The 15,795-nt window shown below is 40.5% G+C and overlaps 1 protein-coding gene and 1 pseudogene across 1 annotated transcript; one reads left to right on the forward strand and one right to left on the reverse strand.

Moving 5' to 3' along the window:
* The first annotated feature begins 1,757 nt into the window (after window positions 1-1,757).
* LOC113179981 (U2 spliceosomal RNA) lies at window positions 1,758-1,896 on the forward strand (annotated as a pseudogene).
* Window positions 1,897-1,993: 97 nt separating this feature from the next.
* On the reverse strand, window positions 1,994-14,441 carry Polr2d (RNA polymerase II subunit D). The gene is made up of 4 exons (XM_026389077.2): window positions 14,329-14,441; window positions 8,350-8,530; window positions 5,658-5,753; window positions 1,994-3,480 (listed from the first exon to the last, which is right to left on the reverse strand). Exons 1-4 carry the CDS (start codon window positions 14,399-14,401, stop codon window positions 3,402-3,404), a joined length of 429 nt encoding a protein of 142 aa, XP_026244862.1. The 5' UTR covers window positions 14,402-14,441; the 3' UTR covers window positions 1,994-3,401.
* Between the last annotated feature and the right edge of the window lie 1,354 nt (window positions 14,442-15,795).

A 15,795-nucleotide genomic window follows, 5' to 3' on the forward strand; every position in this document is an offset into this window, starting at 1 on the left:
GAGCCAAATCCCAGCCCAATGCTTTTAAAACTCCCATCTTACAGGGCTGGGGATGTGGCTCAAGTGGTAGCGCACTCCCCTGGCATGCGTGCGGCCCAGGTTCGATCCTCAGCACCACATACCAACAAAGATGTTGTGTCCGCTGAAAACTAAAAAATAGGGCTGGGGATGTGGCTCAAGCGGTAGCGCGCTCGCCTGGCATGCGTGCGGCCCAGGTTCGATCCTCAGCACCACATACCAACAAAGATGTTGTGTCTGCCAAGAACTAAAAAATAAATATTAAAAAAAAAAATTCTCTCTCTCTCTCTAAAAAAACAACAAAAAACCTCTTCTTAAAAAAAAAAAAAGAAAACTAAAAAATAAATATTAAAATTCTCTCTCCCTCCCTCTCTTTAAAAAAACTCCCATTTGGGGCTGGGGATGTGGCTCAAGCGGTAGCTCGCTCGCCTGGCAAGCGTGCGGCCCGGGTTCGATCCTCAGCACCACATACCAACAAAGATGTTGTGTCCGTCGAGAACTAAAAATAAATATTAAAAATTCTCTCTCTCTCTCCTCTCTCTCTCTTTAAAAAAAAAACAAAAAAACTCCCATTTAAAAAAAATATTTTTTAAGTTGTTGACAGACCTTTATTTTATTGATTTATATGTGGTGCTGAGAATCAAACTCAGTGCTTCACTCATGAGAGGCAAGCACTCTACCACTGAGCTACAACCCTATACCCTAAAGCTCCCAATTTTATAATATTTGTTATTCTAATAAATGTGGGCCAGAGAAATACTTTGAAATTTATTGACCGATGTTCTTGTAAATTCAAGACCGGCCTATCTCCTCAGCCATGTAAACATCAGTCTGTGGCCACCTATGTCATTAAGTGCATTGTCCTTATTAATGCAAGCTTCTAATATTTCTTATTCAGAGGTAACAGTAAGTAATGATATTTGAAAAACAATGTTTTTTTTTTAATGTGTTTTTGGTTTTTTTGCTACCAGGGATAGAACCCAGGGCACTTAACAACAGAGGCACATCCCCAACCCTTTTTAGATATTATTTAGACATAGGGACAGGGTCTTGCCAAGTTGCTGAGGCTGGCTTTGAACTCATGATCCCCCTGCCTCAGCCTCCCAGGCCTCTGGGATCACAGGAATCCACCACCAAAGCCAGCTGAAAAACAATACTTTTTAGAACAGCGGTGATAGGTGAAATAGAAGATGAAGACTTATCATGTAAAAATTTAAAACCTTAAAAATCATGAAGTTTTTAAAGACTGATCAACAAAGTGGCAAGATTTAAATTGTTTATTTTATGGAGAGCTTTTTTTTTTTTGTGTGTGTGTGTGTGTGCTTTGTGCTGGGGATTGAATCTAGGGCCTTGTGAGGCAAGCCCTCTACCAACTGAGCTATATTCCCAACCCCTTATGAAGAGCTTTAAAAATAAATTTAGGGGACAAAGTATATGGCCTAATGGTAAAACGGTTACCAGAGTTCCATCCCCAGCACCACAGAACTAGAATGTCCTTCCCCCACTTCTCCACTTGATAGATTTCTAGTACTTTTAGACTTTGCTTACCCACTCTGTCCTCATGAAAAGTCTCAACTCGTGCAGAGTAATTGCTAGGCTTTCCACCTATGTCTCTACTAAATCGTACATCTGTCATTATTTGGGCAGATATCGAACACTTGTTTTTTAGATTTAATGCTCATAACAAAAAGCTGAAAAAAATCTTACACCATTCACATTTCCCATGGACTTGGTAGGTTATTGCTTCTCGGCCTGTTGGCTAAGATCAAGTGTAGTATCTTGGTAGGGTTTTTTGTTGGTGATGTTGTTTTTGCAGAATTGGGGATTATGCTCAGAACCTCCCATAGGCTATGTACTCTAATACTGAGCTAACTACCCCCGACTTTTTTTAAAATATTGAGACAGGGACTCACCAAGTTGCTGAGGCTGGCCTTAATTTTGCAATCCTCCTGACTAAGCCTCCTGAGTCATTGAGATTACAGGCATGCACCACCTTGCCAGGCAAAATTATCTTGACTTTCTCCAACTTCTTCTCAGGACCATGAGTTCATACACAAAGTGTCAGAAAGAAAAAATTCAAACTTTGAAGGAAACACAAATATTTCCCTTCAGAAAAATCATAGCTAAAATGTTTAGCTATCCATGTTCACTACTGGCCTCAAGTTGAGAGATTTCACTGCAGTGGTTCAGGAAGGCTCGTAATCCTTCCATTCGAATCGACCCTAGTCTGTTAAGCAGCAAGGGAGAGGTATGGAATGGATGCTCCCTAAGAGAAAAAGACTTCAGAGAGTTCAGACCTTCAAGTCATATATATGAAAGATTACTTTTGCTGTGCTGGGATGGAATCCAGGGACTTTCACATGTAGGTGAGCGCTCTACCACTGAGCTACATCCTTATCCCCCAGTTTCTCTTGAGACAAGGTCTTGGTACATTGCCAAGTGACTGGAAATACAAGTGTGTGTCACAGTGCCCAACTGAAGAAAAAATCTTAATTGGGTGACAAAATGAGTTCTGTGGGGCTGCTACAAATCCATGTTGTGCAACACCACCCAAAGAAAAATAGGCAAAATGCCTGTCTACCTCCATGCTAAAGGGCACAGTGATACTCAAGCAAGTGTAATTGCACCCCATGACATGCTTCCTTCCTGTTTCCTGGGTTATGTACAAGGATGCCAAGGCTCTCACAGTTATTAGCACTCCCTCTTTTTAATTTATTTTTGCGGGGGGGGGGGGGGGTTGTACCAGGGATTGAGCTCAGGAGCCCTCAACCACTAAAACACAACCCCAGCCCTGTTTTGTATTTTATTTAGAGACACGGTCTCACTGAGTTCCTTAGCGCCTCACCATTGCTGAGGCTGGCTTTGAACTCGCAATCCTTCTGGTGTGCACCACCACACCCAGCTTCTCTCACCCTTTCTTTAATAATTTGAAACGTTGACATTGGTCTGGCTTAATCCTTTCTTTTGTACCTAGGTAAGACTATTCTTTCCCTATAAAAGTTTTCTATGTTCTACTTTAGTCAAAAACTACAAACACTATGAAATTAAAATATGAAATGTTATGAATAAAAAATAAATGTGGGGTCCAAAATCCACAGTATGAGATAGTCAACAGCATGGCTTATATAATACCCCACCTCACCCTTCCCAGCAGCATGTTTAGGCAGTCACTGCAAGGCTGCTCTAAAATTATATGGTCATTATGGTCTAACAGTCACATTGGAAACAGCAACCTAAACCCACACCAAGATGGACTGTCTTCTTCAAGAATTCCAAATGTCTTTTGCAATAGCTTCTGCAAGGCAGGCCCAGCCCCAGCCCCTGAGAGGGTGGTGGTGTTCTGGGGACATGAGTCCCCCAAGAAGCTGAGTGAAGTTTGGAGATTAATACTGGAAACTGCGCTTTGTCTGGATATCATCAAGAATCTGCTGCAGTTCCTCATCTTCAAATCGCCCCTCCAGGCTGCAAGAGAAGGAAAAGACATGAGTGCCTCAGCAATTGACAATTTCCCCACTCTTATTGTTTAAAATATTTTTAGTTGTAGATGGACACAATACCTTTATTTATTTATCTTTATGCGATACTTAAGAATAAACCCAGGGCCTCACACATGCTAGGCAAGCGCTCTACCACTGAGCCACAACCCCAGCCTTCCCACTGTTATTTGGGCATGTTCATCTCCCAAAATTGCTTACCCATATCTCCTGTACCTTTACCTTTCTATTGTATTTCTTTTTTGCTTTTTCTTGTATGAACAGTACAAAATTTCAAATCCATAAAAAGATATTTTTAAAAGCCTTAACAATTAGACATACTTGATTTACCTTTCATAACTATAATAGAAAAATTGAGGGCCCATCCCAATACTTCTCCCCTTCCTTCCCCAGAAAAAAAAAATCACTGTCCTAAATTTGGCATTTATCATTTCCACACATATTTTTTACTATACATATACTATATGTATCCCTAAGTGATATACAGCTTAGATTTTCAAAGTTTATGTTTTTAAACTTTATTTTATTACTTAAAATTATTACTTTTTCTGGTCCTGGGAATTGAGCTCCTACTCTGCCAGTGAGCTACAGTCTTGTTTTTAAACTTTGTAAGGAATGGCCCTGGGCCAGCATGGTGGTACATGCTGTAATCTAAGCAAGTTGGGAGGTTGAGGTAGGAGGATTGCAAATTCAGCAACTTAGAGAGACCCTAAGGAACGCAGCAAGAACCTGTCTAAAAGCATAAAAAAATGGGATATATTTTGTGTTTTGTTGCATTGTGCACTGCAACTAATAAGCCAGGATATCAACATATATTAGGTGTGTGTACTGTTTCTAAAAACCACAAACTAAGTATAATGAATTATCAATATAGTTTAGTATTTGCTAATTTTACTACATTCTTGTTATGTATTTTTAGGGAAGTCATAGGATTATAAATGCAATTTTAATAACGTTTAAAACCACATTTTATGACAAAGGGCCTTAAACTTAAATGGCCAAAGCACTGGTATATATGCTGTAAACAGAACTTTAAGAGCTTTGTTTTTCTGATATTAAAAGTTAATAAAGGGGGCTGGGGTTGTGGCTAAGTGGTAGAAAACTCTCCCAGCAGGAGCAAGGCCCTGGGCTCAATCCTCAGCACCACATAAGAAAAATAAATAAAAAGGTATTGTGTCCAACTATAACTTAAAAAATAAAGTTAATAATGGGGCTGGGGATATATCTCAGTTGGTACAGTGCTTGCCTCACATGCACAAGGCCCTGGGTCTAATACCCAGCACCACACACAAAGTAATGGCATTATACTATACATATTATTTTGTAATTTCTTCTTCCAAATTCATTCTGGCATGTGTTGATGTTACTTCATGATGTTCTAGTTCATTTTTTTCACTGCTGTATAATAAACATTATATGACCATAAAATGATTCATTTACCCACACTCTTGTTGATTGATCTGTTGTTGTCCAATCTGTGCTATCATCAGCAATAAACACTGGAATACATGTCTCCTACACGTGTGTGGTATGTCTTTAGGACATGTGCTCAGGAATGGCCTTTTGTGTCAGAAGATACAATCATCTTTAACTTTACTAGATGCAATCAAATTGCTTTCCACAGTAATTTTACTAATTTGCAACACTAGTATTAATATATAAGAGTTTCAGCTATTCCATATTCTTACTAGCAACCTATAGAACCATCATTCTCTCATATACTGTTAAAAGGCACTCCTGTGCAATGGCACATGACTATAATCCCAGCAGCTCAAGAGGCTGAAGCAGGACAGGATGGTTGTGAGTTCAAAGCCAGCCTCAGCAACTGTGAGGTGCTAAGCAACTTAGTGAACTCTGTTCCTAAATAAAAATACAAAATAGGACTAAGGATATGGTTGAGTGCCCCTGAGTTCAATCATACACCTTTTATTTCTTTTAAATTAATTTTTAGTTATAGGTGGACACAATGTCTTTATTTTATATTTATGTGGTGCTAAGAATCGAACCCAGTGCCTCACGCATGCTAGGCGAGTGCTCTACCTCTGAGCCACAATCCCAGCCCCAATCATACACCTTTTAGACACAGTAATTCTATTTGTGGGAATTTATCCAAGACACACATATTTTATCTCAACTGGTACTAACCTTGGAATCAGAGCCTTGGACTCCTCAGCAGTCTCTGGGCAAAGGTTGGCCAAACAAGCCAACTCAAACTTATGTAGCTTTTTCTGGAGCAGCAAGCTAATCACAGGAAAGGAAATTAAAAAAAAAAAAAAAAGAATGATCAACAGAAAAAAGGAAGATCATATATGGCTTTATGTGTGCAAAGCTCAACTACTGCCCTTTATCTCCAAACCCATTTTTTCTGTTTTTGAATATAAACGGTATTCTAGTAAGGCAAATATTGGTGGGCTCCATGGGACCCAAGGAGTCAACCATGTGATTAAAGGGTTAGAATTTTCAGGCCCTCCTACCCTCCTCACTGTCTAAGGGAGAGGGGCTGAAAGTTGAACTGATCACCAATGCATAATGTTGTGACCAAAAATGCCTACATAATGAAGCCTCCATAAAAACCAGAAAGAACAGGGTTCAGAGTTTCCACGTTGGTGAATAAAAACATAGCCATGTGCCAGGAGGATATCACATCTCAACTCCAAGGAGATAGAAGATCCTGTGCTCAGGACCTTTCAGAAACTTGTCCTATGTTTTTCTTCACCTGATTGTTGAAGCTGTCTGCCTGAGTTTAACGGGCTGTTTTTAACAAATAAATCTAATTTAAGGAAGGGGTCACTAGAACCACCAAGGAAAAGGTAAGAAGTTCAAGTCACAATCTGAGATTTGTAATTTACATCTCAAATAGGGGGCAGTCTTGAGGCACCAAGTTCTTAACCTGTGAGGTCCGACATTCTCCAAGAAGAATGTCAGAATAGAACTGAATAACAGCTGGTATTGAACTGCTTGGTATGAGGGGGGAAAACTCCTCATATATCAGGTGTCAGATGTGTTGTGCCAAGTGACTATGTCAATAGGAAAAAAGGATTTGTTTTTTTCTTTCTCAGAAACATCTTCAAATGCATACTTCTTTGTGCATCTGATTGATTTCTGTGTAGGTATCCTTTTGTTCTTTGTTCTATTTATTTATTATTGGTACTGGAGATCCAACCCAACAGCACTTAATCACTGAAGTACATCTCTAGCTGAGGTTTGACTGGAATTTTCAATCCTCCTGCCTTAGTCTCCCAAACAGCTGGGATTATAGGGGTATGTCACATGCCCAATAAAATATACTACCACTCCTTAGTGGTTTTTTTGTAGTACTGGGAATTGAACCCAGAGCCTCACCTATGTTAGGCAAGCACTCTACCCCTAGGCCACACCCCAGCCCTCAAATTATGTCTTAAGTTTTTTCACCATTTTCTGTATACTGAACGTGTGAATGTCTGCTAGTTTCATTTTTAACTACATTTTTAATTATAAGCCTCTTCCAAATGGAATTACCACGGTATATTTAATTACTGCTGAATCTTTAGGTTGTTATCTTTGGTCATTAAAGATAGTTCTAAGGGGTCTGGGGTTCTGGCTCCATGGTAGGGCACTTGCCTAGCACGTGTGTAGCACTAGGTGGTTCAATCCTCAGCACCACATTAAAAAAAAAAAAAAAAAAAAACCTAAATAAAATTCAAAAACATAGTTCTAAGGGTGGACAGTGTTGTTCAGTGGTAGACCTCAATGTTATACCATGTGTTTAACATGCTAGAGGCCCTGGGTTCAACCCCCAGCATCCAAAACAAAGCAAAACAAAAGTGGCCAAAGGGACCAGGCATGGTGGCACATGCCTGTAATCCCAATGACAGGAGGCCGAGGAAGGAGTATCCCAAGTTCATGGCCAGCATCAGCAACCTTGGAAGGCCCTAAGCAACTTAGCGACACCCTATCTCAAAACACAAAATAAAAAAGGCTAGGGAGGTGGTTCCATGGTTAAATGCCCCTGGGTCCAATCCCTGGAACAAAAACAAGTAAATAAATAAATAAATAAAAAGTGGCCACAGGGAATTTTGGTCTTATAAACAACTTAAATTTTTTTTTTTGTCTGGATGCAGTGGCTTGGGAACCTGAAGCAGGAGGACCACCAAGTTCGAGGGTAACCTCTGCAACTTAGTGAGACCTTATTTCAAAATGAAAAACAAAAAGGGGCTGGATGCAGTGGCTCACACCAGCAGATCAGGAGGCAAAGGCAGGAGGATCATGAGTTCAAAGCCAGCCTCAGAAAAAGTGAGGCACTAAGCAACTCGGTGAGATCCTGTTTCTTAAAAATACAAAATAGGGCTGGGGATGTGGCTCAGTGGCCGAGCATCCCTGAGTTCAATCCCTAGAATCAAATAAAAAGAAAGAAAAAAGAAAAACTGCGGGGAGTGCTGTGGATCAAACCTAGGGCTCCAACATGCTAGTCAAGTGCTCTGTCTCTGAGCTAGATTCCCAGCTTAATTTATACATTTTTGTCAGACATTATTTTATTTACATTAAACTCACAAGTCTCTGGGAAAGGGAGGAAGAGGCCATGAGGTGGTACACAGCTGTAATCTCAGCAAGCCAGGAGGCTTAGACAGGAGGATCAAGTTGGAGGCCAACCTCAGCAATTTAGCAAGTCCCTAAGCAACTTAACAAGATCCCTGTTTTAAAAAAATAAAAATAAAAAGGGATGCAGATAGAGGAGGTAGAGCTCAGTGGTGAAGCATTCATGGGTTCAATCCCCAGTACCAATAAAAAGAGGTGGGGATGGCATTCTACCTGCAGATGTCCAGTAGTCTGAATTAACAAACTTTCTTTTAACACTCACCTACGGACACTTGCAATGGTCTCTCTATTTTTGAAATGACTGAAACGGGAAGTGTAGTTTAAAGTTTTCATGAAGACTCCTGAGAGTTCCTGCTCATCCTCTGCACTCTCATTTTGTTGCTTTCGATGCTCCAGAAGCATATGAACTTCTGAATTTAGAAGAGTCTCTGCTGTTTCAAACTCTATTTGTGAAAAGCATAAATGTCAGCTGAAAATATTCCTTTAAAGCCAGCTTATAAATGTTCATTTTGCATTTGAACATTCCCCTGTCCTGCAGAAACCCAGGGTCTTTTCTACTCCACATCTTTATTTTCATTCACACTTATGTACCACAGGAACAGTAGAATTCATGTGATATCAAAATTTAGCTCATTTGGGGCTAGACATTTTCTGACACTAAAGAATCTGACCTGGACATGCTATTAAACAGCAATGCATCCTTACTCTAACTGGGCAAGTTACTGATTTAAAATCAGGGACCATTAAGAATTATTTCTTGCTGGGCATGGTGTCTCATGCCTGTATTCCCAGCACTCAGGAGGCTGAGACAGGAGGATCACAAATTCAAGACCAGCCTCAGCAATTTAGTGAGAACCTGAGCAACTTAGCAAAACCCTGTCTCAAAATAAAACATTTTAAAAAATTATTTCTCTCTAGCCTATAAAAAGTCTCTAGTCTTTATAGTTCTATAATGCTAACACTGTACTCTCAATTTTAAGAAATGTTACATGTTAAGAAATGACAAGGTGGGCTGGGGTTGTGGCTCAGTGGTAGAGTGCTTGCCTAGCATGCATGAGGCACTGGGTTCGATCCTCAGAACCACATAAATGTAAAATAAAGATATTGCGTCCACCTAAAACTAAGAAATAAAATAAATTAAAAAAAAAAATGACAAGGTGGGCTGGGCGCAGTGGCACACACCTGTAATCTCAGTGGCTTGAGAGGCAGAAGCAGAAGGATCATGAGTTCAAAGCCAGCCTCAGCAAAAAGCTAGACACTAGGCAACTCAGTGAGACCCTGTCTCTAAATGAAATATAAAATAGGGCTGGGGATTTGGCTCAGTGGTCAAATACCCCTGAATTCAATCCCTGATACCTGCCCCCACCCCCACCCCCCAAAAAAATAGGGCTGAAAAAGAAACCTATGACTACTTTCTATAATACATAGCAACCATGAGGGTCACGGTGGCACATGTCTGTAATACCAGCAACTCAGGAGGCTAAGGCAGTAGGCTAGTTCAAGGCTATTCTTGGCAACTTAAGATAGACCTTAGCAACTTAGCAAGACCCTGTCTCAAAAATAAAAATTGTGGCTGGGCACGGTTGCCCTTGCCTGTAATCCCAGCAGCTGGGGAGGCTGAAACAGGAGGATCTAGAGTTAAAAGCCAGCCTCAGCAATGGTGAGGCACTAAGCAACTCAGGGAGATCCTGTGACTAAATAAAATACAAAATAGGGATGGGGATGTGGCTCAGGGGTTGAGTGTCACTGAATACAATCCCCAGTTCCAAAATAAATAAATAAATAAAGACTGTGCCTTGCATGCACAAGGCCCTGGGTTTAATCACCAGCACCATCCATTCATCCATACATACTGTGGAGGTACTCAGTGGTAAAGCACCTCTGGGTTCAATTCCCAGTACCAAACACACACAGCAAGCTATATTTTCAGAATAACACTATTAAAAATGCTACTATCCCCTTGGGAAAAACATTTCTGTGACAATGTTCCTCATACTTATCTCAAAAGTATTAGAGCTGGGTTTTGTCTGCCTTTCTTTCCCTTTCTAGTGATTTCTTCCAATGTAGGAACCATTTGCAAACATGAATTCGTGTTTATAATCCTACACTAAGAGGATACAACAGCAAGAAAAATCTATGGAATTTAAAGGTGATATGAGTGTGCTTACTAATAGAGAAATCACTAATATCTCCATCAGAGTTAAGCCTTCCCACTTTTTGAGTCAGATGAAAAGGAGGAAACAGTATTTTTATTAAAAAGGCACTTAGTGCTGCCAAATATAATAAGTAAAAAGATATTTCCCACCTGATGGCAGCAAAGTTTGGAAAAAAAAAAAACAAAAAACAAAAACAAAAAAAACTTCAGTACATCATAATCTTTTCCAGTCCCTTAGCCTATTACAGGAGATATCCCCACACAACCTATTATGAAAATTTACTTCTCAGCTTCAACCGTCTGAGGTATAAGTTCAGGTGAAGAAACTAATGCTTCAGGCAATTAGGGGAGAAGATATCAAATCAGGACTCTTAAGACCTCAAAACTGAAGTGAGAGGGACAACTGACATAACACTGCCACAACCTGCTCCCCAAAAACAAGACAAGGAAGCATATTTTATTTATTTTATTTTTTATTTCTAGTTGAAGATGGACACAATATCTTTATTTAGTTTTATGTGGTACTGAGATTCAAATCCAGAGCCTCACACATGCAAGGCAAGTGATCTACTACTGAGCTACATCCCAGCCCCAGCAAATTTTATTTTTATTTTGAGATAGGGTCTCACTAGATTGCCGTAGCTTCCCCAAACTTCTGATTCTCCTGTACACACTCCTAGCCCAAGGATGGTCTTGTGTGTGTGCGTGCATGTCTGTCTGTCTGTCTGTCTGTCTGTCTGTCTCTCTCTCTCTCTCTCTCTCTCCAGGGATTGAACCCATTTTATTTATATTTTATTTAGAGACAGGGTCTCACTGAGTCGCTTAGGGCCTCACTAAATTGCTGAGGCTGGCTTTGAACTTGTGATCCTCCTGCCTAAGCCTTCTGAGCCACTGTAATTACAGGCATACGTCACTGCACCCAGCCATAAATGGTCTTCTTATACTGCATATTTTTCACCCTGGTACAAAATGGTTTAGAGGATTTCTTTAGGTGGGGGAGTTAGAGACTAGGGTCATATAATTCTTTTTTTTTTTTGGAAAAAAAAAAGGCTCATTTCCTAATTTCAACACAGTTATTGCTAATTATGTACAGATAAAGGAAGATTTTATTTGGGGGCAAATATATTTGAAAGCTACTACTGACAGTATTCATCTTTGTGATCTTATCTACTCTTACAATCTCATAATAAAATATCACAGACTTATTTACATTCTACAGTAAAGGTTTCCTTATTTTCTTTAGTACTTACTGTTATTCCTATTTCTCTATGTATATTCTAAAATACATAATAAACATATTATATGCCTATATCAGCTGAGAAGATTAACAGTGAGAACTCTGAAACTGTTAACTGATGGAATTAAGATCTAATTATATCCAACTCAATAAATCACGTGTATCAGATGTTATTTAAGTTAATCAAAAACAAATATCTTCAAGGGCTGGGGATATGGCTCAAGAGGTAGCGCGCTCGCCTGGCATGCATGTGGCCCGGGTTCGATCCTCGGCACCACATACAAATAAAGATGTTGTGTCTGCCGAAAACTAAAAAAATTAATAAATAAATAAAATAAGAAAAAAAAAGTTAAAAAAATCTTCAGAATGTAAAAAGAAACCAAATTTAAAAACTAAGTATATATATATATATATTATATTAAAATATATATGTACTATATACATATTGTATTATATTAAAAAAAAAACTTTACCATGAAATTAGGAAAACCATCTTCTTTTTAGTTATTATACCTTAAAAACTAAGCACCTATTTCCATCTCACCAAAAATGTCTATGATTTTGTCTCATGGAAGAACTGAACCGCCATTCTATAAAATAGAAAACTGGAAGCAATCTGCACGCCTAACTATTGAGAGATAGTATCCTGGTACTACCAGATAGAACTGTTTGCCCTTTAAAATAAGTAGATAGATCTGGGTGTTATAGTACACACGTGTAATCCCAGCTACTCAGAAGGCTGAGGCAGGAGGACTTACATGTTTGAGGTCTTTGACCCTGTCTCAAAATAAAAAATGATAAAGGAAGGGAATGTAACATAGTGGTAAAGCATCCCTGGATTCAATCCCAGGTACCACAAAAATAAATAAATTAAAAAAATAAAATTTCTCTACAGTATGTAGTTAAATTTTGTAGAATTTCTACAGCAATTTTTTTTGCGGGGGGGGGGGGGTTTGCAATGCTTTGGATTGAACCCACAACCACACAGTAAGCAAGCACTCTACAACTTAGCTACAACCCCATCCCATTTGTGTGTGGGCAAGTGGTATGTTTCTTTCTTTTCTTGTGCAGTGTCAAAGATAAAATTTAGTGTCTCACATGTTAGACAAGTGCTCTAGTACTTGAGTTACACTTCTAACCCCCATGTGAATGTTTCTGTAAGCATAGGTTTCATAATATGGAAGGATAAGCACTTAAGTATTTACAGTAGCTTCCTCTGGGTCAAAAGCATATGGAATTTCACTTTTTATTGTGCATATAATTTTTTTTTTTTAAAGGTACTGGGGATTGAGCCCAGGGCCATGCACATGCTAGGCAGGTGTGCACCTAGGAGCCACATCCCCAGCCCTGGATACAATAACTTCTAAGACAAAGAAAATACTACTAAAGTTTCTCCCCTATTTACTTTGTGTTTTTCAGAACCTGAAAGATACAGCAGATTTAGGTTTCTAAATTACAAATAAAATATATCCTACTGCACAGAGGAAGTAACCTAATAGCCATGTGATTTACTTGCTAGCATCTGATAATATTTCTCTTCTAGACCAAGCTAGGTTCCTGAGCCTTATTCACCCACATATCTCCTGGGCCTCTACCTATCTACTGTATCCCCAGCCCTTATTATTCTGAGGCAGGATCTTGGTAAGTGGCCCAGACTGGCCTCTTACTTTTGATCCACCTGCCTCAGCCTCCTGAGTCGCTGGGATTATAAGCATGCACCACCTCAACCAGTTTCTAAGCCTCAATCTTGGCCCATAAAAGCAAACAAAATTCTTTTTTTTTTTAAGAGAGAAAGAGAGAGAGAGAGAGAGTTTTTTTTAATATTGCTGAGGATCGAACCTGGGACGCACGCATACCAAGCTAGCGCGCTACTGCTAGAGCCACATCCCCAGCCCCCAAAACGAACAAAATTCTAAAGTGGTTCTTTACAGCTCAAGACTGCATCCCTAGGATGACTCTCCCAGACCCCGTTTAAGTTCCTGTCAGAGAAAAATCAGAAATGACAAAAAAATTTTAGTTTGTTTCAGCGGACATCTGAAGATTATGTCTGAGTCTCTAGGAGGGGTAGGAGCCTATGCCAGTTAACAAGCCCAGGAGGGTTTCACAAGGAACAACCTTCTCCTTCCCGTTTTGTGATGTTTCACTTCCCTGACTCTGCTCATCCCCTTCCTATACCTTCACTCTCCCTTTAAAAGGCCCAGAAGTCCTGTGCAATCTTCACAGGTTTCTCTACTGCAATATTATGGATTAAAACCTGTCCAGGGCTAACGATGAACGCACTTGGCCAGTATGCGAGAAATCCTGGGTTCAATTCCCAGCATCACAAAATAAATAAGTAAAAGAAAAAAATCCGCCCTGACCACTTTGGTGTGCGGCTGTGTCTACCAGCACTTTGGAGGGACGTTCACAGATAAAACTTTCGCGTCTGTAGTTCCACAACTCGGAAGGCTGTGACAGAGGACCGCAAGTTCGAGGCCTCACTCAGCCACTCAGCGAGGCCCCAAAATCAAAATAAAGCATAAAAAAGGGGGCCGGGGATGTGGTTCGGTGGCTGAGCGCTCCTGGGTTCAATACCTAGTGTCAAAAAAAAGAAAAAAAAGTAACAAGAGGTCGCCAAGGACTCCAAGGATCGGGGAGCGGCCCTCTCCAGAAGGCACAATGCAAAAGGCAGACCAGAATCATCCGTGCTCTGGGAGGCACTCAAGGGTCGGAGTCCCCGTTCATCTCTCAACGTCGCCCGGGAGACCAGCCCCCACAATACGCAGAGGCGTCTTGGGCGAGGCTGAGAACCCCAGGCCTGTGGCGACCACGTGAAGTGGCAGGAAGAATCAAGCAGCCCCGTACCTCACCTTTGGGAAAGATAAGCTGTGAGGCGTCCTCTTCCACATCACCAGCCCTCGGATCACTGCCGCCGGCCGCCATCGCCGCACCGCTTACTGCCACAAACACCGCCGGAAGCGGAAGCGTGGAGCAGCCGGCTGCCGCCCCGGAAGGGGTGGGACGGAGGCGAGGCCTGGAATGGGCGGGACCGAAAGGGCAGCGGAAGGAGGCGGCGCGAAGAGGGAAGTAAGGGTTGGTTACTGGAGGTTCTAGGTTAGTGGCGGGTCGTCCTGCGCCGGCCGGCGTTTGGACAAGACCGCCCTTTTTCTTCTCCAGTACTCCCTTGCTGCCCATCTTGGGATGGATCCCTAGGCTTCCTAGGATCAGGGAAGGATTAGGTGAGGTGCAAGACTGCGCTAAGGGACTGACCTAAAGAACTGCCTTTGGTGGAATGCTGGATAGGTTACCCCGAAAGCGTGCAATGGAATTGCTCCGTGACTGAAGCATTGTAAAGATTTGATTGATTTCTTATAATCTGATATTTCTGAACCCATGGACAGTAATATTGAAACGCCTTTATCACATCTTTTGGAACATTTGGATGGTAAGTGGAAAATTAAACAAATGAAAAACGATGCTGTTTTCAACTCCAGAGAAAATAGAAGATTGTACAATAAGGGGAAAAATCATAGCCTACTACTTAGCTCTTTAACGAAGAGTATTTGGATAGTCATAATGGAAACTCTGCTGATTTAATAAAAATTTAAGGTTTTATCAGACAAGAATGGGTATTCTTTTAACTTGTAAATATAATCATTCTTACAGAATTAATTACTGTGTATCTTTATTTCCAGAAGTATGTATAGAATAAGATACTATAGCAGGTTATATAGTATTGACAGGATTTGTTATTTCAAAGTGCTTTTCTGCACAGTTTATCAGAGCTGCGGTACAGATGTCCTGGGAAGTAGTCCTTAGTTACGCTGCAGCTGATTGACAGAAGTGAAGCTGGAACTCCTTGGCAGACTTACTTTCCCTTTGTCACTCCCACAGACCTTTACAAAGCACCTACTAATTGTTGGACCTTGCACTGTGCTGGCCCAAGGGATACCTGGGTCCAACTCTTAATTTCTTTACACACTCACAGAGCAGGAGAGAAAAATCAATAGGTGCAGAAAGAAGAAAGGAGAGTTACAAATACAGTGATATGTCACAGGTTGGATTGTCCCCAACATTTTTTTTAATATTCATTTTTTTATTATTATTAGTTGTTCAAAACATTACAAAGCTCTTGACATATCATATTTCATACTTTGACTCAAGCAGATTATGAACTCCCATTTTTACCCCATATACATATTGCAGATTCACATCGGTTACACATCCACTTTTTTACATACTGCCATACTAGTGTATGTTGTATTCTGCTGCCCTTCCTATCCTCTACTATCCCCCCTCCCCTCCCCTCCCCTCCCCTCTCCTCCCATCTTCTCTCT

The sequence above is a fragment of the Urocitellus parryii genome, chromosome 1, assembly GCF_045843805.1.
Source record: "Urocitellus parryii isolate mUroPar1 chromosome 1, mUroPar1.hap1, whole genome shotgun sequence".
NCBI lineage: Eukaryota > Metazoa > Chordata > Mammalia > Rodentia > Sciuridae > Urocitellus > Urocitellus parryii.